This window comes from Lynx rufus, unplaced genomic scaffold (genome assembly GCF_022079265.1).
Source record: "Lynx rufus isolate CCGP_SWC_20201006 ecotype Redwood Valley unplaced genomic scaffold, mLynRuf1.p SCAF_12, whole genome shotgun sequence".
NCBI lineage: Eukaryota > Metazoa > Chordata > Mammalia > Carnivora > Felidae > Lynx > Lynx rufus.
Genome location: NW_025814826.1, coordinates 68,162,061 through 68,184,659, shown reverse-complemented (window position 1 = coordinate 68,184,659; position 22,599 = coordinate 68,162,061). Strand labels below are relative to the sequence as shown.

At 69.0% G+C, this 22,599-nt stretch overlaps 1 protein-coding gene across 5 annotated transcripts in view; it reads left to right on the top strand.

Annotated features, from left to right (window-relative positions):
- Positions 1 to 22,144, top strand: part of PLEC (plectin) — a 56,619-nt gene extending 34,475 nt beyond the window's left edge. For all 5 annotated transcript variants that reach the window (XM_047074305.1, XM_047074304.1, XM_047074308.1 and 2 more), the window contains 27 exons: positions 932 to 1,098; positions 1,785 to 1,900; positions 1,981 to 2,087; positions 2,172 to 2,291; positions 2,369 to 2,464; positions 2,623 to 2,750; positions 3,006 to 3,099; positions 3,570 to 3,724; positions 3,819 to 4,128; positions 4,217 to 4,294; positions 4,385 to 4,546; positions 4,680 to 4,784; positions 4,892 to 4,987; positions 5,185 to 5,310; positions 6,425 to 6,577; positions 6,672 to 6,826; positions 6,912 to 7,038; positions 7,141 to 7,324; positions 7,402 to 7,559; positions 7,674 to 7,852; positions 9,012 to 9,150; positions 9,239 to 9,595; positions 9,678 to 9,761; positions 9,934 to 10,038; positions 10,139 to 10,237; positions 11,217 to 14,597; positions 14,714 to 22,144. In XM_047074305.1, the coding sequence (XP_046930261.1) occupies positions 932 to 1,098; positions 1,785 to 1,900; positions 1,981 to 2,087; positions 2,172 to 2,291; positions 2,369 to 2,464; positions 2,623 to 2,750; positions 3,006 to 3,099; positions 3,570 to 3,724; positions 3,819 to 4,128; positions 4,217 to 4,294; positions 4,385 to 4,546; positions 4,680 to 4,784; positions 4,892 to 4,987; positions 5,185 to 5,310; positions 6,425 to 6,577; positions 6,672 to 6,826; positions 6,912 to 7,038; positions 7,141 to 7,324; positions 7,402 to 7,559; positions 7,674 to 7,852; positions 9,012 to 9,150; positions 9,239 to 9,595; positions 9,678 to 9,761; positions 9,934 to 10,038; positions 10,139 to 10,237; positions 11,217 to 14,597; positions 14,714 to 20,932 (13,200 nt within the window). In that variant the 3' untranslated portion in view covers positions 20,933 to 22,144. The remainder of the gene's footprint in view (positions 1 to 931; positions 1,099 to 1,784; positions 1,901 to 1,980; positions 2,088 to 2,171; positions 2,292 to 2,368; positions 2,465 to 2,622; positions 2,751 to 3,005; positions 3,100 to 3,569; positions 3,725 to 3,818; positions 4,129 to 4,216; positions 4,295 to 4,384; positions 4,547 to 4,679; positions 4,785 to 4,891; positions 4,988 to 5,184; positions 5,311 to 6,424; positions 6,578 to 6,671; positions 6,827 to 6,911; positions 7,039 to 7,140; positions 7,325 to 7,401; positions 7,560 to 7,673; positions 7,853 to 9,011; positions 9,151 to 9,238; positions 9,596 to 9,677; positions 9,762 to 9,933; positions 10,039 to 10,138; positions 10,238 to 11,216; positions 14,598 to 14,713) is intronic.
- Positions 22,145 to 22,599: the final 455 nt, after the last annotated feature.

The following is a 22,599-nucleotide window of genomic DNA, read 5'->3' as shown; positions in this document are numbered from 1 at the left end:
TTGGTGTCCTGCCCCCCCCCTTGGTGTCCTGCCCCCCTTGGTATCCTGGCCCCCCCCCTTGGTGTCCTGCCCCCCCCCTTGGTGTCCTGCCCCCCTTGGTGTCCTGGCCCCCCCCCCCCCCAGCCTCCCAGCCCTGTCCTTGCGCCATGGCCTGAGGGCCAGGCCTCTCTGCGAGGCCTGCCTGTACTGTGCCCTCTGGCCCCAGCTGGGCAGGGCCCGCAGAGCCTCCCTGCAGAGGAATGCGTTCTGTGCATGCAGCCCCTGCCCCGGGGAGGGTTTTGGAGAAGCATCCGCTGCTGCGCTGGCTGACTCACCCCTGCCTGCCCCGGCCGCACAGGAAGCCGCAAATCTGAGAGCTGAGCAGGCTGGCTGGCACGGCAGCTGAGTCACATAGATTGGCAGGCCGGCAGACAGACAGACAGACGGACAGGCGGTGGGGACAGGCAGGCGGGTGTACAGACAGGCTGGCAGACCCGGGCTGGAAGGGCTGGAAGGGCTGGATTCAGTGTGGGCCTGGAGGCCAGCCGTACCCCCCGAGACCCAGGGCCCTCCCCTGAGCCTGCAGCAGGAGAGGGGGCTGATGCAGCCCCCACCCTGGCGGTGACAGCCTTTCCTAGGCCTGGGGCTCCTGGGCAGCGGCTCTCCTTGGGCCCAGCCTCCATCAACCCAGGGAGGTGCCCAAGGTCCCCGCCATGTGATGGCAGTGGGGCCTGGGTGCTCTCACTTGTGTGGCAGCCACTGGCTGGAGCGGCCTAGGCCTGTGGCACTGAGGTATGGGGGTCCCAGTGGCTCCCCTGATGTGGGAGGGACCCCCGGAGGCTTCGCTGTGCCTCAGCTGGCCCGGTGGTTCCCGTGTGCTCGGACGAGAGGTCAGGGGCGCCAGGCGGGGTATGTGGCTGAGGTCCTGCCTCCTGCCCGCTGTGTGGGGCAGATCTCGGACATCCAGGTGAGCGGGCAGTCGGAGGACATGACGGCCAAAGAGAAGCTGCTGCTGTGGTCGCAGCGCATGGTGGAGGGCTACCAGGGCCTGCACTGTGACAACTTCACTTCCAGCTGGCGTGACGGCCGCCTCTTCAATGCTATCATTCATCGGCACAAGTAGGTGGCCTGGGGCCACAGGGGCTGTTGGCTGGAGCTCCCCGGAGCACCTCAGCTGGGCAACTTCAAACAAGTTGGGGCAGGGATGGTGGCGGGAGGGGTGCCTGCCACCGACAGGAACCTGCAGCCTCGGGCGGCTGAGTCCCAGTGCCAGCCCACCCCTCTGGAAGGGTGCAGGCAGGCTCGGCCCCACCCACACCCCTTCCTCCTCCGCCCAGGGCCTTTCCAGAGGCTCTGCTGACTGCCTCGAGGTCAGGGGCCCAGTGTCAGCCCCACATGGATGCCCCAGAAGGGGCCAGGGTAGCCAGACCACGGTGGGAACGGTTCTCGGTGGACCCCTGCCCCCCCCCCCCCCCGTAGGACCTGGGGCCTGGTGGGCAGGGCAGCTGCAGGAATTCTAGGCTGACCTTTACCCTCACTCGGTATTCCACCCTGCACCTATGCCCACCGGAGGCCCCTTGAGCTCCAGGGGGCGAGGCCTGAAGTGCACAGTGTCTGCACGCAGGGCCACACAGGTGGACAGTATGGGGCACTAGCGGGGCGGGTGGTGTATTTTTTGGGGTGGGTGTGGGGTTGGGGTTGTGTGCTTGCAGGGACGTGGCGCGGGGGAAGCTGGTTCTCCGCATCCCTGTCTATGTGCCGACCCGCCCCATGGCCCTCACTGTCACACCTGCCCGTGTCCCCAGGCCCATGCTCATCGACATGAACAAGGTGTATCGTCAGACCAATCTTGAGAATCTGGACCAGGCCTTCTCCGTGGCGGAGCGGGACTTGGGAGTGACCCGTCTCCTGGACCCTGAGGGTGCGTGCCACCGCCCCTTCTCCCTCGGCCCTGCGTGCCCGTTCGCCGCGCTCCCTCTGACGCCTGCCCTTCTCCCACAGACGTGGACGTCCCTCAGCCCGACGAGAAGTCCATCATCACTTACGTGTCTTCCCTGTACGATGCCATGCCCCGGGTGCCCGATGTGCAGGACGGGGTGAAGGCCAACGTGAGTGGGAGGGGAGGGGAGGGGAGGGGCGGGGCGGGCGGGGGGCGGGTGGGCGGCCCCTCACGGCCTCCCCCTCGCCTCCAGGAGCTGCAGCTGCGCTGGCAGGAGTACCAGGAGCTCGTGCTGCTGCTGCTGCAGTGGGTCCGACACCACACCGCTGCCTTCGAGGAGCGCAGGTTCCCGTCCAGCTTTGAGGAGATCGAGGTGGGCCCGTCCTCCGCACCGGCTCCCGCGCCCCCTGCGGGGCCCCGGCTCAGCCGCTGACACCCTGTTCCCCACAGATCTTGTGGTGCCAGTTCTTGAAGTTTAAGGAGACGGAGCTTCCGGCCAAGGAGGCCGACAAGAACCGGTCCAAGGGCATCTACCAGTTCCTGGAGGTGAGTGGGGGTCCTGGAGGGCGGTGTGGGGGGGTGCCGTCCACGGGCCCGGACCCCGGGGCACGGCCTCATTGCTGGGTTTCTGGCACCCGGGCTGTGCCAGGTGGGGCAGGCCGGGGGGGGCCGGGCATCCCTCCGAGCTTGGCCCCTGCCCACAGGGTGCGGTGCAAGCCGGCCAGCTTAAGGTGCCCCCTGGGTACCACCCGCTGGATGTGGAGAAGGAATGGGGCAAGCTGCACGTGGCCATCCTGGAGCGAGAGAAGCAGCTCCGGGCAGAGTATGAGAGGTGGGTGCGGGGGTGGGGGAGGCAGCGGGCGGGTGGGGCCCTGTGGCGGGGCGGGAAGCCACCCGAGGGTGAGTCACTGCCTGAGGAGGAAACCACCCCCCCCAGGCTGGGAATCCCACACTGGGGCCGGCTCCGCCGTGAGCCGCAGGCGCAGGGCCGGCAGGGAGGCCTGCGGCGGGAGGGGCGCGGTCTGTGGCCGGGAGCCCGGGGGAGGACCGCACTCACGCCGGCTCCCGTGGGTGCTGTGGGCCGCAGGCTGGAGTGTCTTCAGCGCATCGTGAGCAAACTGCAGATGGAGGCCGTGCTGTGCGAGGAGCAGCTGAAGCAGGCCGACATCCTGCTTCAGTCGGTGAGGGGAGGGGCCGGCAGTGGCGGGGGGGGGGGGGGGGGGGGGGGGGGGGGAGGCCGGAGGGAGGCTGGTGGCCCAGAGCCTGCCACGCCCTGTGGCCAGTGGGCGGAGAGCAGGCCCCAGCTCCTCTCCTGCTGTGCCGCCAACTCTGACGGCTCGCTTTGGGCAGAGCTGATGTAGAAGAGGCCACCGTCCTCCGTTCCAGGCCTGAGAGGCGTGCCGGTGGGAGGAGGTGGTGGAGAGGGCTCCAGACCCACAGGGCCCAGCAGGGGCAGGGCTGTGAGCTCGGGCGGGAGTTTGTGGAGGGAGAGGCTGGGGCACGGGAGGAGGAGGTCCAGCCCCTCGGACCCGGCGGAGCCAGGGGCTGGCAATCCGGCCAGAGGTGCCTGTTAGCGGCGAGTGCAGGGCTGGGTGGTGGAGGGGAAAGGATGGGTCAGGGCCCCGGAGGCAGCTGTGGGTGCCGCCTGCAGGATGTCCGCCTGCTGGCCGCGAACAAGGCCCCGCAGCGGGCCGCCGAGGTGGAACGAGACCTGGACAAGGCCGACGGCATGATCCGGCTGCTGTTCAACGACGTGCAGACCCTCAAGGACGGGCGTCACCCGCAGGGGGAGCAGATGTACCGCAGGTGGGCCATGCCCCGTGCTGGGGTGGGCGGAGGGGCTGGGTCTCGGCGCAGCCTGGCCTCAGCTCAGCCCTCCAACTGTCCCCACCGTCCCCAGGGTGTACCGCCTGCACGAGCGCCTGGTGGCCATCCGTACCGAGTACAACCTCCGGCTGAAGGCAGGCGTAGCTGCCCCCGTGACCCAGGTGACGGTGCAGAGCACGCAGAGGCGGCCCGAGCTCGAGGACGCCTCCCTGCGCTACCTACAGGACCTGCTGGCCTGGGTGGAGGAGAACCAGCGTCGGGTGGACGGTGCCGAGTGGGGTGGGGACCTGCCCAGTGTGGAGGCGCAGCTGGGCAGCCACCGTGGCCTGCACCAGTCCATCGAGGAGTTCCGGGCCAAGATTGAGCGGGCGCGAGCTGACGAGGTGTGCAGGACCCCGGGGGGTGGGCGGTGCGGGGGGCGCGGGGGCGCACCCCGGCCGCCGGAAGGTTCACCACTTGTGCCTCCCGCAGGGGCAGCTTTCCCCAGGCCCCCGGAGCGCCTACCGGGACTGCCTGGGCCGGCTAGACCTGCAGTATGCCAAGCTGCTGGTGAGTTGGGGGGCTGGGGGGAGAGGAGGGGGGCGGGGGGCACGGGGGCGGGCGCTGTGGCCTGCTGACCCCGCTCTCGTCTACCTGCAGAACTCCTCCAAGGCCCGGCTCCGTGCCCTGGAGGGCCTGCACGGCTTCGTGGCGGCCGCCACCAAAGAGCTGATGTGGCTCAGCGAGAAGGAAGAGGAAGAGGTGGGCTTCGACTGGGGGGAGCACAACTCCAACATGGCTGCCAAGAAGGAGAGCTACTCGGTGAGGTCACTTTCTAGCGCCTTCCGTGACTGCCCTGCCCCAGTTGGGTCCCAGGATGCCGGCTGGTGTTCCACCGGTGGACCCTGGTGTGGCCCCGACACCATCCCTGAGACCCCCGCTGTCTGTGTGTCAGGCCCTGATGCGTGAGCTGGAGCTGAAGGAAAAGAAAGTCAAGGAGATTCAGAGCACCGGGGACCGGCTGCTGCGGGAGGGGCACCCTGCTCGGCCTACAGTGGAGGTGGGGGCGGGCCGTGGGGACCCCCAGGGCCAGCTGGGGGTGGGGGCCGGCCGTGGGGACCCCAGGGGCCGGCAGGGGGCCTGACCCGGTGCCTGGGCGGGTGCCAGTCCTTCCAGGCCGCCCTGCAGACCCAGTGGAGCTGGATGTTACAGCTGTGCTGTTGTATCGAGGCACACCTGAAGGAGAACACGGCCTATTTCCAGGTGAGAAGCGGGCCCTCCCCCCTGCCTCAGTGGCAGCATCCCCACAGAGCCCCAGACCACTACGGGGGACTCCAGGCCCCCGTCCGCGTCCGTTAGCATGCAGTTAACGGGTCACGGCACCGCCCCGCAGAACTTGTGTCAGGCGCTCAGCAGCCCGTGGCCCCACTGGCCCCGCCTGACCCCTTCTTGCATTCTAGTTCTTCTCGGACGTGCGGGACACTGAGGAGCAGCTACGGAAGCTACAGGAGACGCTGCGCAGGAAGTACACCTGTGACCGCTCCATCACCGTCACGCGTCTGGAGGACCTACTGCAGGATGCCCAGGTGAGTCGACTGCCTCGGCCCCTGCTGGCTCAGGGCTCTCCTGCAGAGAGGTGGGCGCTGAGGCCCCGAGGGACGAGGGCAGGCAGCCGTCAGCAGGGGGGGCAATGGCACAGGCAGGGGCAGGTGGCGGGGGGAGCCGGAGGGGACGGGCTGGCATCTGAGCCGCATGGGTGCTCAGTGAAGGTCTCTAGAGGTGGAGGCATGGTGAGGAGAAGGGCAGGGGCGTTGGGGGGGGAGATGTGACAGAGGTTGGTCAACGCAGCGGGAGGGGGGTTGGGGAACCGGAGGGCTTAGCGGCAGGGTCACGGAGTAGTGGCAGGTGGCTGCCCGAGCCGCTGTGAGGTCCTCCACTGCCTGAGCCCCTGGAGCGCCCAGAGCAGCAGAGGCCTGGCTCAGCCACACTGTGTTGGCGGTCAGCGGACACAGCCCACCAGCACCGTGGGCCCGATGTCTGGGCAGGCCAGGTCTGAAGGGCTGTGTAGGGCGGAGGGGCAGCTGGGCATGGTGCCCGTGTGCCCTGGGGCTGGGCCCCCCTGGGGAGCTTGGCGGGGAGTGACAGATGACAGAGGAGATGGGGAGGCCCTGCTGGCTGGGGACTCCCGTGGCCAGGAGTCGGGGTCAGTGAAGGCTGGGAAATCATCCTGGGACAGACAGGAGTGACACGGGCACTTTCAAGGTGGACTCTGACCGCAGCCCCCGGACAGTCCTTCGTGGGGTTTAGGTTTAGCCCCTTGGAGAGGCTGCATGGGAGGGGGCGGATGACCTACATTGCGAGGGGGAGAGGTCGAGTGCGGCCAGAGTGCAGTGGGGCTGCTCTCCTGGAGGACACGGTGTGTCACCTGGGGGCAGGGGGCACTTACTTCTGGCCAGGAAGGAAGGACGAGCTGTGGGGTCTGTGGGGGGGCCAAGCTCTGGGTCGCCGCCCTGGCCCTGCCTCCCACTCTCATGTGCCCAGCCCCATTGTACCCCAGGACCAGCAGCAGGGCACAGAGGTGGGGTACCAGGAGGGCTTGCTCGTTGCCTGGGGCGGGCGTGTGGGTCTTCACGGAACGTCATCTAGGCACGTGGTGTCCGGGCGCTGGACCGTGGTCTCTGAGTGTCCCCTCCCTGGCAGGATGAGAAGGACCAGCTTGGCGAGTACAGGGCACACCTCTCAGGCCTGGCCAAGCGGGCCAAGGCCATCGTGCAGCTGAAGCCCCGAAGCCAAGCCCACCCCGTGCGGGGTCGCGTGCCCCTTCTGGCCGTGTGTGACTACAAGCAGGTGGAGGTGAGGGCCCGGCTGAGCGGACTCGCGCGCTGGGCGGGGCCTGCCGGGGGGTGGGGGGGCCTGGTCACGCTGTGACGGCCCTGGCTCCCCACAGGTGACTGTGCACAAGGGTGATGAGTGCCAGCTGGTGGGTCCCGCTCAGCCGTCCCACTGGAAGGTGCTCAGCAGCTCCGGCAGTGAGGCCGCCGTGCCCTCCGTGTGCTTCCTCGTGCCCCCGCCCAACCAGGAGGCCCAGGAAGCCGTCACCAGGTGGGTGGCCCGGGGCCTGGCAGGTGCGGTGGGCGGCCGCGGGCCCGGGGCCCAGACGCCTCTGACCGTGCTCCCGACCCACCAGGCTGGACGCCCAGCTCCAGGCTCTAGTGACACTGTGGCACCAGCTGCACGTGGACTTGAAGAGCCTGCTGGCGTGGCAGAACCTCAGCCGTGACGTGCAGCTCATCCGCTCCTGGTCCCTGGTCACGGTAGGACTTCCCCACGGGCCGCACTCAGGACGGGGGGGGGGGGTGAGGGGTGGCCTCTCCCGGACCCCCCCCCCCCCGCTCAGCCCCCAGTGCCGCCCGCAGTTCCGAACTCTGAAGCCGGAGGAGCAGCGGCAGGCCCTGCGCAGCCTGGAGCTTCACTACCAGGCCTTCCTGCGGGACAGTCAGGACGCCGGCGGCTTCGGGCCTGAGGACCGGCTGCAGGCCGAGCGCGAGTACGGCTCCTGCAGCCGCCACTACCAGCAGCTCCTGCAGAGCGCGGAGCAGGGTAGGCGGCGGGCAGGCCCCGGCGGGCGGGTGGTGGGCGGCGGGCCGGGCCGCCGCCTGAGCCCGATGCATCCCCAGGCGAGCAGGAGGAGTCCCGCTGCCAGCGCTGCATCTCGGAGCTCAAGGACATCCGGCTGCAGCTCGAGGCCTGTGAGACGCGCACTGTGCACCGCCTGCGGCTGCCGCTGGACAAAGAACCGGCCCGGGAGTGTGCCCAGCGCATCGCCGAGCAGCAGGCAGGCACCTGCCCGTCCCTGCCCCCCCTCCCCGCCCCTCCTCCCCGACCCTCCCTAGGGCTGTGGGTGCGGGGCTCCCAGAGTCAGCTTGTCTCCTGCCCGCTTTCTCCTCAGAAAGCCCAGGCTGAGGTGGAGGGGCTGGGCAAGGGGGTCGCCCGACTCTCCGCCGAGGCCGAGAAGGTCCTGGCCCTGCCCGAGCCGTCACCCGCTGCCCCCACTTTGCGCTCAGAGCTGGAACTGACCCTGGGCAAGCTGGAGCAGGTCCGCAGCCTGTCCGCCATTTACCTAGAGAAGTGAGTGCACCTGTGTGGGGCCGGGGGCGGGGGGGAACCTGTAGCCACGGGAGGGTCCTAAGTGTGCCTGAGTGCTGTGCCCTGGCTGATGGGTAGGGGACAGGGTCAAGGAGGAAAGATCTACTGACAGATCTGGTTAAAGGGGGGTGGGTACAGACCAGGGTGGTGGTTGTGGACGTGCCCTGAAGACGGGACTCCTGGGGACCCAACGTGGGGAGAGGGCTCAGCTGTGCCTCACCGGGGCCTAGGGGCGTGCAGGCGCAGGGAGGAGACCAAGGAGAAGCCGAGCGAGGAAGTCGAGAAATGGGGGTGGCCCGTGGCCAGTTAGGTTCAGACAGGGGCTCAGCCAGGGGTGGGGGGGGCACTTCTAGTCGGAGGGTGGGGAGAGGAACCGCAGAGGGCAAGCGGGGGATTGGGGGCTGGTGGGTGAGTGGGCTAGTTGCCAAGGTCTTTGTGAGGGGCCTGTGTTTCCCTCTTGGTCTCCCCACTCCCCTCCCCATGATCTGTGCTGGCTGCCCCCCAGGGAGATGCAGTCCTTATCAGGCACCTTCCTCCGCTGGCCCCTTGCCACCACCCCCCACCCCCCCACAGGCACGTCTTTCCTCCTTTGCTGTTCACTTCGGCACACGTGTTCACAAAGCTCAGGCTCTCTTTTGGGTGTGCAGTCGTCCGCCCCCCTCCCTCAGTCTCACCGCTGACTGGGCTCAAAGGGCCCGGTGTCTGTAACGTCTTACAACGCCACGAGAGTAAACAACACTTCTCACCGTTGGCTGTTGTTTCACCGTGAAGGCAAATACGGTGTTTCAGAGGAAGGTCCCCGAACGGCACGTGGTATTGCCCCTTACCCAGTCTTGGGGCCGGAAGGCTGAGAGCTTCTCCCAGGCCCCAGGGCAGCAGATTGGGGGGGTCTCTTCTGCCTCAAGATGTTGGAGCTTTGTGTCTCCTGGACAGCACAACCTGTCTTCAGGACTCAGTCCACAGCCGAAGCGTCCCTGTGTCCCAGAGGTCTCCAACCACCACCCTCTCCCTGAGGCCCCTGTTCTCTCCGAACTCTGTGACCCCAGGGGTCAGCTGACCACCAGGGCTCGGGTTCTACTGCGTCAGATTTGCCATACGCCTACACCCGCCAGCCCCGAGCTGAGCTTCGTTCTGCCCGCAGGCTCAAGACCATCAGCCTGGTGATCCGCAGCACGCAGGGGGCCGAGGAGGTGCTCAGGGCACATGAGGAGCAGCTCAAGGAGGCCCAGGCCGTGCCCGCCACCCTCCCAGAGCTTGAGGCCACCAAGGCCGCGCTGAAGGTGCGGCCGCTGGGCCTGGGCCTTGCCCCCGGGGTGGGAGGCGGGGCCCTGGGGCTGAAACCACGCCCACCTCTCTGGCCCCCAACAGAAGCTGCGGGCCCAGGCGGAAGCGCAGCAGCCGGTGTTCGATGCCCTGCGGGACGAGCTGCGCGGGGCGCAGGAGGTGGGCGAGCGGCTGCAGCGGCAGCACGGCGAGCGGGACGTGGAGGTGGAGCGCTGGCGCGAGCGCGTGGCCCCGCTGCTGGAGCGCTGGCAGGCCGTGCTGGCCCAGACGGACGTGAGGCAGCGTGAGCTCGAACAGCTGGGCCGCCAGCTCCGGTACTACCGGGAGAGCGCAGAGCCGCTGGGCGCCTGGCTGCAGGACGCCAAGCAGCGGCAGGAGAAGATCCAGGCTGTGCCGCTGGCCGACAGCCAGGCCGTGCGGGAGCAGCTGCGGCAGGAGAAGGTGGGTGCGGGTCGGGCGTGGCCGGGGGTGGGGCCGGAGCGCGCGCCTCGTGGCCGCTGACCACCCCGCCCCCGCCCGCCAGGCGCTGCTGGAGGAAATCGAGCAGCACGGGGACAAGGTGGAGGAGTGCCAGGAGCTTGCGAAGCAGTATATCAACGCCATTAAGGTGAGGCTCCCTGGCTTCCTGCGACCCTCACGGAGGCCCGGCACGTCGAGGAAGTCTCGCTGGGCCCTCAGGGGGCACCCTGAACCCAGGCCACACTGGTGAAAGCCTTGGGCGGGTTCGGGGGCAGGGTGAGAGAAGGCGAAGCTAGCAGCTGACCAGCGTGTCCTCACAGGACTATGAGCTCCAGCTGGTCACGTACAAGGCGCAGCTTGAGCCAGTGGCCTCCCCAGCCAAGAAGCCCAAGGTCCAGTCTGGGTCTGAGAGCGTCATCCAGGAGGTAGGGCCAAGGGTGGGGCTGGTGGGGCCGGGTGGGCTGCATGGGCCCTGTGGCTCATGGCAGGGCTGACTCTGGCCGCATCCTTCCTCCTGCTCCCCAGTACGTAGACCTGCGGACAAGGTACAGCGAGCTGACCACGCTCACGAGCCAGTACATCAAGTTCATCAGTGAGACCCTGCGGCGCATGGAGGAGGAGGAGGTATGGCCTGCTGGGGGTGGGGGTGCCGTCTTCCCACCCGCCCCGCCCAGGTGCTGCCCCTGGGAACCTGTATAAGACCACGTGGTACAGCTCCCTCCCGCCCTCCTGCCTGGGGCCGCCAGCACCCTCTCCTTGCAGCACGGCCTGCCCCCAGGCTCCCTGCACCCGTGGCCTGCCCCACCTTGGCCTGGCGCTGCACTGCTCTCCCCGTGGTGGCTGGCGCCTCCTCTTTCTCCTCTGTTGGCACGTGCCCCCGACCAGGCGTCCTACCGGCACTCGTGTGTGTGTTCCTCCTTGGGATTCCACGCGGCCTCTGCACTTGGCCACTTGCTCCGGAAGAGCTGGGGAGTGTCAGATCACCGGGGCTAGGGAGGGGGGGTTCCGGCGTGTCTCGGTGGGCCAGGGTGGCTACCTGTCCTGTTCCTCCTGCTTCCTGGGTAGACTCGCCGTCTGGCTTGCAAGGCCCTCAGATCTGCTCTGCTGTTTCACACTGGCCGTTGTATCCTGTTCCACCCCGCTGGGCGGCAGGAACGGGCCCAGGTCCAGAGAGAGGGACCCTGCAGCCAGAGCCAGGCGGGCAGGTGTTCGGCGGGGCTCAGGCAGGGCTGTGTGGTGGGTGCGGCTCGCACGCCCTGCGAACTTCCTGCTTTGCTCTCTCTCTCTCTCTCTCTCTCCCCCCCTGTCCATCTGTCTCCATCGCCTGTCTGCGGGAAGAGGGGAGGACGCCTGGGCCTCCTTCCCCAGGCTGGTGAGCACGGTGGGGCCAGGCTGCGCTCGCTGCCTTGAGTGCCCTGGGCGGGTGCACGCTGTCTCCCTCCGCCGGGCTGTGACCTCTGTCTTCCCTCGACCCCCCGCCCCCAACCCCCGCACCGCGCTGTCGGAGTGAACTGTGGTGGTGCCGTGTCATGTGAGTGCCTGGCGGCCCACTCTGTGCTCACCGCTCTCTCTGGTTCTCTCCCTCTCTCTGCCGCGGCCACAGAGGCTGGCTGAGCAGCAGCGGGCAGAGGAGCGGGAGCGGCTAGCCGAGGTGGAGGCCGCGCTGGAGAAGCAACGGCAGCTGGCCGAGGCGCACGCCCAGGCGAAGGCGCAGGCAGAGCGGGAGGCCCAGGAGCTGCAGCGGCGCATGCAGGAGGAGGTGGCGCGGCGGGAAGAGGCGGCGGTGGACGCGCAGCAGCAGAAGCGAAGCATCCAGGAAGAGCTGCAGCACTTGCGGCAGAGCTCGGAAGCGGAGATCCAGGCTAAGGCCCGGCAGGCGGAAGCCGCGGAACGCAGCCGGCTGCGCATCGAGGAGGAGATTCGCGTGGTGCGCCTGCAGCTGGAGGCGACCGAGCGCCAGCGGGGTGGGGCCGAGGGCGAGCTGCAGGCGCTGCGCGCACGCGCGGAGGAGGCCGAGGCGCAGAAGCGGCAGGCGCAGGAGGAGGCGGAGCGCTTGCGGCGGCAGGTGCAGGACGAGAGCCAGCGCAAGCGGCAGGCGGAGGCGGAGCTGGCCCTGCGCGTGAAGGCGGAGGCCGAGGCGGCTCGGGAAAAGCAGCGGGCCCTGCAGGCGCTCGAGGAGCTGCGGCTCCAGGCCGAGGAGGCGGAGCGGCGCCTGCGGCAGGCCGAGGCCGAGCGGGCCCGCCAGGTGCAGGTGGCCCTGGAGACGGCGCAGCGCAGCGCGGAGGCGGAGCTGCAGAGCAAGCGCGCCTCCTTCGCGGAGAAGACGGCGCAGCTGGAGCGCACGCTGCAGGAAGAGCACGTGGCTGTCGCGCAGCTGCGGGAGGAGGCGGAGCGGCGGGCGCAGCAGCAGGCAGAGGCCGAGCGGGCCCGCGAGGAGGCGGAGCAGGAGCTGGAGCGCTGGCGGCTGAAAGCCAACGAGGCGCTGCGGCTGCGGCTGCAGGCGGAGGAGGTGGCCCAGCAGAAGAGCCTGGCGCAGGCGGAGGCGGAGAAGCAGAAGGAGGAGGCCGAGCGCGAGGCTCGGCGCCGCGGCAAGGCAGAAGAGCAGGCCGTGCGGCAGCGGGAGCTGGCCGAGCAGGAGCTGGAGAAGCAGCGGCAGCTGGCGGAGGGCACTGCCCAGCAGCGCCTGGTGGCGGAACAGGAGCTGATCCGGCTGCGGGCTGAGACGGAGCAGGGGGAGCAGCAGCGGCAGCTGCTGGAAGAGGAGCTGGCCCGGTTGCAGCGGGAAGCGGGGGCGGCCACCCAGAAGCGCCAGGAGCTGGAGGCGGAGCTGGCCAAGGTGCGGGCCGAGATGGAGGTGCTGCTGGCCAGCAAGGCGCGGGCCGAGGAGGAGTCCCGTTCCACCAGCGAGAAGTCCAAGCAGAGGCTGGAGGCCGAGGCCAGCCGCTTCCGGGAGCTGGCGGAGGAGGCCGCCCGCCTGCGTGCCCTGGCCGAGGAGGCCAAGCGGCAACGGCAGCTGGCAGAGGAGGATGCGGCGCAGCAGCGAGCGGAGGCGGAGAGGGTGCTCGCCGAGAAGCTGGCCGCCATCGGCGAGGCCACGCGGCTTAAGACCGAGGCGGAGATCGCGCTCAAGGAGAAGGAGGCGGAGAACGAGCGCCTGCGGCGGCTGGCAGAGGACGAAGCCTTCCAGCGGCGGCGGCTGGAGGAGCAGGCCGCCCAGCACAAGGCGGATATCGAAGAGCGGCTGGCGCAGCTGCGCAAGGCGTCGGAGAGCGAGCTGGAGCGGCAGAAGGGGCTGGTGGAGGACACACTGCGGCAGCGGCGGCAGGTGGAGGAGGAGATCCTGGCGCTCAAGGCGAGCTTTGAAAAGGCGGCCGCCGGCAAGGCGGAGCTGGAGCTGGAGCTGGGGCGCATCCGCAGCAGTGCCGAGGACACGCTGCGCAGCAAGGAGCAGGCGGAGCAGGAGGCCACGCGGCAGCGGCAGCTGGCGGCCGAGGAGGAACAGCGGCGCCGCGAGGCGGAAGAGCGCGTGCAGAAGAGCCTCGCGGCGGAGGAGGAGGCTGCGCGGCAGCGCAAGTCCGCCCTGGAGGAGGTGGAGCGGCTCAAGGCCAAAGTGGAGGAGGCGCGGCGCCTGCGCGAGCGCGCGGAGCAGGAGTCGGCTCGGCAGCTGCAGCTGGCGCAGGAGGCCGCGCAGAAGCGGCTGCAGGCGGAGGAGAAGGCGCACGCTTTTGCGGTGCAGCAGAAGGAGCAGGAGCTGCAGCAGACGCTGCAGCAAGAGCAGAGTGTGCTGGAGCGGCTGCGGGGCGAGGCGGAGGCGGCGCGGCGGGCGGCCGAGGACGCGGAGGAGGCGCGGGAGCGGGCCGAGCGGGAGGCGGCGCAGTCCCGGCGGCAGGTGGAGGAGGCCGAGCGGCTGAAGCAGTTGGCCGAGGAGCAGGCGCAGGCGCGCGCGCAGGCGCAGGCCGCCGCGGAGAAGCTGCGCAAGGAGGCGGAGCAGGAGGCGGCGCGGCGGGCGCAGGCGGAGCAGGCCGCCCTGCGGCAGAAGCAGGTGGCCGACGCCGAGATGGAGAAGCACAAGAAGTTCGCCGAGCAGACTCTGCGGCAGAAGGCGCAGGTGGAGCAGGAGCTGACCGCGCTGCGGCTGCAGCTGGAGGAGACGGACCACCAGAAAAGCATCCTGGACGAGGAGCTGCAGCGGCTGAAGGCGGAGGTGACGGAGGCCGCCCGCCAGCGCAGCCAGGTGGAGGAGGAGCTCTTCTCCGTGCGCGTGCAGATGGAGGAGCTCGGCAAGCTGAAGGCGCGCATCGAGGCGGAGAACCGCGCGCTCATCCTGCGTGACAAGGACAACACGCAGCGCTTCCTGCAGGAGGAGGCTGAGAAAATGAAGCAGGTGGCGGAGGAGGCCGCCCGGCTGAGCGTGGCGGCCCAGGAGGCGGCCCGGCTGCGGCAGCTGGCGGAGGAGGACCTGGCGCAGCAGCGCGCCCTGGCCGAGAAGATGCTCAAGGAGAAGATGCAGGCGGTGCAGGAGGCCACCCGCCTCAAGGCCGAGGCCGAGCTGCTGCAGCGGCAGAAGGAGCTGGCGCAGGAGCAGGCCCGGCAGCTGCAGGAGGACAAGGAGCAGATGGCCCAGCAGCTGGCCGAGGAGACGCAGGGCTTCCAGCGGACCCTGGAGGCGGAACGGCAGCGGCAGCTGGAGATGAGCGCCGAGGCCGAGCGCCTCAAGCTGCGCGTGGCCGAGATGAGCCGGGCCCAGGCCCGCGCCGAGGAGGACGCCCAGCGCTTCCGCAGGCAGGCCGAGGACATCGGGGAGAAGCTGCACCGCACCGAGCTCGCCACACAGGAGAAGGTGACGCTGGTGCAGACGCTGGAGATCCAGCGGCAGCAGAGTGACCGCGACGCCGAGCGCCTGCGGGCCGCCATCGCAGAGCTGGAGCGCGAGAAGGAGAAGCTCAAGGAGGAGGCCAGGCTGCTACAGCTGAAGTCCGAGGAGGTACCGGCCCCGCCCCACGGGCGCACGTGGGCGGGCCCCGGGGGGGGGGGGGGGCCTGCTCTGCCGCCGGCTCGCCGGCCTCCCTGACTGTGTCCTCCCCTCCCTCCCCCTTGCAGATGCAGGCGGTGCAGCAGGAGCAGCTGGTGCAGGAGACGCGGGCCCTCCAGCAGAGCTTCCTGTCGGAGAAGGACAGCCTGCTGCAGCGGGAGCACTTCATCGAGCAGGAGAAGGCCAAGCTGGAGCAGCTCTTCCAGGACGAGGTGGCCAAGGCGCAGAAGCTACGGGAGGAGCAGCAGCGGCAGCAGCGGCAGATGGAGGAGGAGAGGCAGCGGCTGGTGGCCAGCATGGAGGAGGCCCGGCAGCGCCAGCATGAGGCCGAGGAGGGCGTGCGGCGCAAGCAGGAGGAGCTGCAGCTGCTGGAGCGGCAGCGGCAGCAGCAGGAGAAGCTGCTGGAGGAGGAGAACCAGCGGCTGCGCGAGCGGCTGCAGCGCCTGGAGGAGGAGCACCGGGCCGCGCTGGCGCACTCGGAGGAGGTTGCCGCCTCGCAGGCCGCGGCTGCCAAAGCCCTGCCGAACGGCCGGGTCGCCCACGACGGCCCGGCGGCCGAGGTGGAGCCCGACCACGCCTTCGACGGCCTTCGGCGGAAGGTGCCGGCCCAGTGGCTGCAGGAGGTCGGCGTCCTGAGCGCCGAGGAGCTGCAGCGGCTGGCCCAGGGCCGCACAACCGTGGCCGAGCTCGCTCAGCGGGATGACGTGCGCGGCTACCTGCACGGCCGCAGTGGCGTTGCCGGGCTGCTGCTGACGCCCAGCAACGAGAAGCTGAGTGTGTACGCGGCCCTACGGAGGCAGCTGCTGAGCCCGGGCACGGCTCTCATCCTGCTGGAGGCCCAGGCTGCCTCGGGCTTCCTCCTGGACCCTGTGCGGAACCGACGGCTGACCGTCAACGAGGCCGTGAAGGAGGGCGTCGTGGGCCCAGAGCTGCACCACAAGCTGCTGTCGGCCGAGCGCGCCGTCACCGGCTACAAGGATCCCTACACCGGGGAGCAGATCTCCCTCTTCCAGGCCATGAAGAAGGACCTCATCGTGCGGGAGCACGGCATCCGCCTGCTGGAGGCCCAGATCGCCACGGGCGGCATCATCGACCCGGTGCACAGCCACCGCCTGCCCGTGGACGTGGCCTACCGGCGCGGCTACTTCGACGAGGAGATGAACCGCGTCCTGGCGGACCCGAGCGACGACACCAAGGGCTTCTTCGACCCCAACACGCACGAGAACCTCACCTACCTGCAGCTGCTGGAGCGCTGCGTGGAGGACCCCGAGACGGGCCTGCGCCTGCTGCCCCTCACGGATCAGGCTGCCAAGGGTAGGGAGCTGGTCTACACTGACTCGGAGGCCCAGGACGTGTTCGAGAAAGCCACCGTGTCCGCACCATTTGGCAAGTTCCGGGGCAAGACGGTGACCATCTGGGAGCTCATCAACTCAGAGTACTTCACGGCAGAGCAGCGGCGGGACCTGGTGCGGCAGTTCCGCACGGGCAAGGTCACCGTGGAGAAGGTCATCAAGATCGTCATCACGGTGGTCGAGGAGCACGAGCAGAAAGGGCAGCTTTGCTTCGAGGGCCTGCGCGCCCTGGTCCCTGCCGCCGAGCTGTTCGAGAGCGGGGTCATCGACCGCGATCTCTACCGCCAGCTGCAGCAGGGCGAGCGTTCGGTGCGAGAGGTGGCCGAGGTGGATGCCGTGCGGCGGGCCCTGCGGGGCGGCAACGTCATTGCTGGTGTGTGGCTGGAGGAGGCGGGACAGAGGCTGAGCGTCTACGAGGCCCTGAAGAAGGACCTACTGCAGCCAGAGGCGGCGGTGGCCCTCCTGGAGGCCCAGGCCGGCACCGGACACATCATCGACCCCGCCACGAGCGCCCGGCTCACCGTGGACGAGGCGGTGCGGGCCGGCCTGGTGGGGCCTGAGCTGCACGAGAAGCTGCTGTCGGCCGAGAAGGCCGTGACCGGCTACAAGGACCCCTACTCAGGGCAGAGCGTCTCCCTGTTCCAGGCCCTGAAGAAGGGCCTCATCCCCAGGGAGCAGGGCTGGCGCCTGCTGGATGCCCAGTTGTCCACAGGTGGCGTCGTGGACCCGAGCAAGAGCCACCGTGTGCCCGTAGACGTTGCCTGTGCCCGGGGCTACCTGGACGAGGAGACCAGCCGAGCCCTGTCGGCGCCCAAGGATGAAGCCAAGACCTACTGCGACCCCGGCACACAGGAGCCGGTCACTTATGGCCAGCTGCAGCGACAGTGCCGGCCCGACCCGCTGACGGGGCTGAGCCTGCTGCCGCTCTCGGAGAAGGAGGCCCGGGCCCGGCGGGAGGGACTCTGCTCCGAGCTGCAGGCTCGCGAGACCTTTCAGAAGACTGCCGTCGAGGTCCCCGTGGGCAGCTTTAAGGGCAAGACGGTGACCGTGTGGGAGCTCCTCAGCTCTGAGTACTTCACGGCGGAGCAGAGACAGGAGCTGGTGCGGCAGTTCCGCACGGGCACCGTCACCGTGGAGAAGATCATCAAGATCGTCATCACCATCGTGGAGGAGGTGGAGACCGTGCGCCAGGAAAGGCTGTCTTTCAGCGGCCTCCGCGCCCCGGTGCCGGCCAGTGAGCTCGTGGCTGCCGGCGTCCTCAGCAGGGCCCAGTTTGAGCAGCTCAAGGACGGCAAAACGTCCGTGAAGGACCTGTCAGAGGTGGACTCTGTGCGCACACTTCTCCGGGGTAGCGGCTGCCTGGCCGGCATCTACCTGGAGGACTCCAAGGAGAAGGTGACCATCTATGAGGCCATGCGGCGGGGCCTGCTCAGGCCCAGCACGGCCACTCTGCTGCTCGAGGCCCAAGCGGCCACCGGCTTTCTGGTGGACCCTGTGAGGAATCAGCGCTTGTATGTCCACGAGGCCGTGAAGGCGGGCGTCGTGGGCCCCGAGCTGCACGAGAAGCTGCTGTCTGCCGAGAAGGCCGTCACCGGCTACACGGACCCCTACTCCGGCGACACCATCTCCCTCTTCCAGGCCACGAAGAAGGGCCTGGTCCTTAGGGAGCACGGCATCCGCCTGCTGGAGGCCCAGATCGCCACGGGCGGCATCATCGACCCGGTGCACAGCCACCGCCTGCCCGTGGACGTGGCCTACCGGCGCGGCTACTTCGACGAGGAGATGAACCGCGTCCTGGCGGACCCGAGCGACGACACCAAGGGCTTCTTCGACCCCAACACGCACGAGAACCTCACCTACCGGCAGCTGCTGGAGCGCTGCGTGGAGGACCCCGAGACGGGCCTGCGCCTGCTGCCCCTGAAAGGAGCCGAGAAGACGGAGGTGGTGGAGAGCACGCAGGTGTACACGGAGGAGGAGACCCGCAGGGCGTTCGAGGAGACGCAGATCGACATCCCTGGCGGCGGCGACCGCGGCGGCTCCACCATGTCCCTGTGGGAGGTGATGCAGTCGGACCTGATCCCAGAAGAGCAGCGAGCCCGGCTCATGGCGGACTTCCGGGCCGGCCGGGTGACCAAGGAGCGTATGATCATCATCATCATCGAGATCATCGAGAAGACCGAGATCGTGCGCCAGCAGAACCTGGCTTCCTACGACTACATCCGCCGCCGCCTCACGGCCGAGGACCTCTACGAGGCCCGGATCATCTCCCGCGAGACCTACGGCCTCCTCCGGGAGGGCGCCAAGAGCCTCCGAGAGGTGCTGGAGGCGGAGTCGGTCTCACGCTACCTGTACGGCACGGGCTGCGTGGCTGGCGTCTACCTGCCGGGCTCCCGGCAGACGCTCACCGTCTACCAGGCGCTGAAGAAGGGGCTGCTGAGTGCCGAGGTGGCCCGGTTTCTGCTGGAGGCACAGGCGGCCACGGGCTTCCTCCTGGATCCCGTGAAGGGCGAGCGGCTGACCGTGGACGAAGCCGTGCGGAAGGGCTTGGTAGGCCCCGAACTGCACGACCGGCTGCTCTCGGCCGAGCGGGCCGTGACCGGCTACCGGGACCCCTACACGGAGCAGACGATCTCGCTCTTCCAGGCCATGAAGAAGGACCTGATCCCTGCCGAGGAGGCCCTGCGGCTGCTGGACGCCCAGCTGGCCACGGGCGGCATCGTGGACCCGCGCCTGGGCTTCCACCTCCCCTTGGAGGTGGCCTACCAGCGCGGCTACCTCAACAAGGACACGCACGACCAGCTGTCGGAGCCCAGCGAGGTGCGCAGCTACCCGGATCCCTCCACGGACGAGCGCCTCAGCTACACGCAGCTGCTCAGGAGGTGCCGTCGTCACGAGACCAGCGGCCAGCTGCTCCTGCCGCTTTCGGACGCCCGCAAGCTGACCTTCCGCGGCCTGCGCAAGCAGATCACGGTGGAGGAGCTGGTGCGCTCGCAGGTCATGGACGAGGCCACGGCGCTGCAGCTGCGGGAGGGCCTGACCTCCGTGGAGGAGGTCTCCAAGAACCTGCAGAAGTTCCTCGAGGGCACTAGCTGCATCGCCGGTGTCTTCGTCGATGCCACCAAGGAGCGGCTGTCCGTGTATCAGGCCATGAAGAAGGGCATCATCCGCCCCGGCACGGCCTTCGAGCTCCTGGAGGCGCAGGCGGCCACCGGCTACGTCATCGACCCCATCAAGGGGCTCAAGCTGACTGTGGAGGAGGCCGTGCGCATGGGCATCGTGGGCCCCGAGTTCAAGGACAAGCTGCTGTCGGCCGAGCGCGCCGTCACCGGCTACAAGGACCCGTACTCGGGGAAGCTCATCTCTCTCTTCCAGGCCATGAAGAAGGGCCTCATCCTGAAGGACCACGGCATCCGCCTGCTGGAGGCCCAGATCGCCACGGGCGGCATCATCGACCCCGAGGAGAGCCACCGGCTGCCCGTGGACGTGGCCTACAAGCGCGGCCTCTTTGACGAGGAGATGAACGAGATCCTGACCGACCCCTCGGACGACACCAAGGGCTTCTTCGACCCCAACACGGAGGAGAACCTCACGTACCTGCAGCTCATGGAGCGCTGCGTCACGGACCCCCAGACGGGCCTGCGCCTGCTGCCCCTGAAGGAGAAGAAACGGGAGCGGAAGACGTCCTCCAAGTCCTCGGTGCGCAAGCGGCGTGTCGTGATCGTGGACCCCGAGACGGGCAAGGAGATGTCCGTGTACGAGGCCTACCGCAAGGGCCTCATCGACCACCAGACGTACCTGGAGCTGTCCGAGCAGGAGTGCGAGTGGGAGGAGATCACCATCTCCTCTTCCGACGGCGTGGTCAAGTCCATGATCATCGACCGCCGTTCAGGCCGCCAGTACGACATCGACGAGGCCATCTCCAGGAGCCTCATCGACCGCTCGGCGCTGGACCAGTACCGCGCCGGCACGCTCTCCATCACCGAGTTCGCCGACATGCTCTCGGGCAACGCTGGTGGCTTCCGCTCCCGCTCTTCTTCCGTGGGGTCCTCCTCCTCCTACCCCATCAGCCCCGCCGCCTCCAGGACCCAGGCGGCCTCCTGGTCAGACCCCACCGAGGAGACCGGCCCCGTGGCCGGCATCCTGGACACGGAGACGCTGGAGAAGGTGTCCATCACGGAGGCCATGCACCGCAACCTGGTGGACAACATCACCGGGCAGCGGCTGCTGGAGGCCCAGGCCTGCACGGGGGGCATCATCGACCCCAGCACCGGGGAGCGCTTCCCCGTCACCGACGCCGTCAACAAGGGCCTGGTGGATAAGATCATGGTGGACCGCATCAACCTGGCCCAGAAAGCCTTCTGTGGCTTCGAGGACCCGCGCACCAAGACCAAGATGTCGGCCGCTCAGGCCCTGAAGAAGGGCTGGCTCTACTACGAGGCGGGCCAGCGCTTCCTGGAGGTGCAGTACCTGACGGGGGGCCTGATCGAGCCCGACGCGCCGGGCCGCGTGCCCCTCGACGAGGCCCTGCAGCGTGGCATGGTGGACGCCCGAACCGCCCAGAAGCTGCGAGACGTCGGCGCGTATTCCAAGTACCTCACCTGCCCCAAGACCAAGCTCAAGATCTCGTACAAGGACGCGTTGGACCGCAGCATGGTGGAGGAGGGCACGGGGCTCCGCCTGCTGGAGGCCGCCGCCCAGTCCAGCAAGGGCTACTACAGCCCCTACAGCGTCAGCGGCTCCGGCTCCGCGGCCGGCTCGCGCTCCGGCTCGCGCACCGGTTCCCGGGCTGGCTCCCGCCGCGGCAGCTTTGACGCCACGGGTTCCGGCTTCTCCATGACCTTCTCCTCCTCCTCCTACTCTTCCTCGGGCTACGGCCGCCGCTACGCCTCGGGGCCCGCGTCCTCCCTGGGGGGCCCCGAGTCCGCGGCGGCCTGACCCGCTGCCTGCACCCCTGCCCTCCCGCTCTGCATGTGGCCAGGTTCCCTGCCCAGGCGTTGGGGTCTTTAACGTTTCAAAGGTGTCTTCCTCCCAAGCGGTGCCTAAAGTCTAACCAAAAAGAGCCGACTAATATATTAACGATCTATCTGCTGTCCAACAGCCTGCGTCCCAGGGAGGCGGTCAGGGAGGGAGCTGGTGCGGACCCGCTGACCAGCTCATCCCCCAGGCCTCCCTGCTCCTGTCTACCTGCCACTCACCACAGCCAGGTGCCTTGGAGGGTCCCGGGCCCGGCCCCAAGCCCGGCCCTCCTAGCCCTCCCGTCTCTCTAGAGGGTATCGTCTGGGCAAGGTTCCCACCCCCCACCCCCCCACCCGCCGCCCCGCCCCAGCCCTGCTCGCTGGGCTCACTGACACCCAACCACTGATCCTAGCCGCCCGGGGGAGCGGGGTCGGCCCCGTCGCTGGCAGGGCCCTCGGAACCAGCTTCTCTTCCTGTTTCCAGGACTGATTTCCTTGCTCGGTGGGCCTTGCTGGGGAGGGAGGGGGTCCGGGGTTAGTCATCTCTTTTCCAGCCTGCCCGTGGGAAGATGAGGGTCCAGTCTACAGAACCAGCTGGCCCGGGCCAGGCCTCTCCCGTGCCCGGCCCGCGCCTGGCCCTGCCCAGCCGCAGGCGCCGTCCCCAGCCCCTAGCCCCTGACACTGTCCCGAGACCCCAGGCGTCCGGCTTCAGCCTTCCAGCCTCAGTCCCTTAGTAAGTGCCTTCAGTGTCCTCCCTCCACCCCAGGCCCCGAGGACCCAGACCTGGGGTGGGAGACAGACCCTCCCGGTGACAGACTCCCCACCGGCCCAGCTCCCGGGCGTGCCAGCCCCGGGGCCCGGCTGGGTATGGCCGGGGCTTCTGCAGGACTCTGCTCCCCCGTGGGTCCCCCCTGGGTGCTTCCTGCCTGTCTGTCCGCGACAGCCTCACCTCCTTGTCAGGCCCGGGCACAGGCAGCCCAGCCCAGTTCCCTCCCCTCTTGTTCCATCCAGCCCCTGGCCTCGGTGGCTTCCACCCCTGCCTCCACTCTCTGATGAAGCTTTGCATGTTCCACTAACCCAGGCAGGCGGCGGGTGGAGGCGCCAGGCTCCGGCTGCCTCCGTGAGGGCAGAACACTAACCCGACCACGGGTGAGCCTGCAGCGCTCACCCCAATAAAAGCAATTCCAACCTTCCTGTGGGTCCTGTGTTGTTTTCTCGTCCCCGGGTCGGGTGTGTGCCGGGGGCGGGGTGGATCAACGCTGCGGCCCCAGGCTCTGAGCTTGGCCGGGCATCTGGGCCAAGGGCAGGGGAGCAGGGCCTCCGTGACTGGCCTGAGGCCTGTGTTTCCAGTACCGAGCGGAGGGCAGGGCGGAGGCTTGCTCCCGTAGGGTCCTCAGCCCCTGCCGCTCGTCCCGCCGATGGCCTGTCACTCTGCCGGGCCCACACACCCAGTTCGCAGGCGGCGCTGCTGAGGGGGTTCCGTGCTCTCCCGTCAGCCAACGTTGCCTGTGCCCCTCATGGCCCATCCTTCGGAGGGAGCCCAGGTCAGCTGGTTCGGGCAGCAAAGGTTAACGCCGCGGGGAAGGCCGTGCTCGCGAGCCTCGGCGGCTGGACGGTGAGCGAGGCATCAGGGTCTCTGCTGCGGTC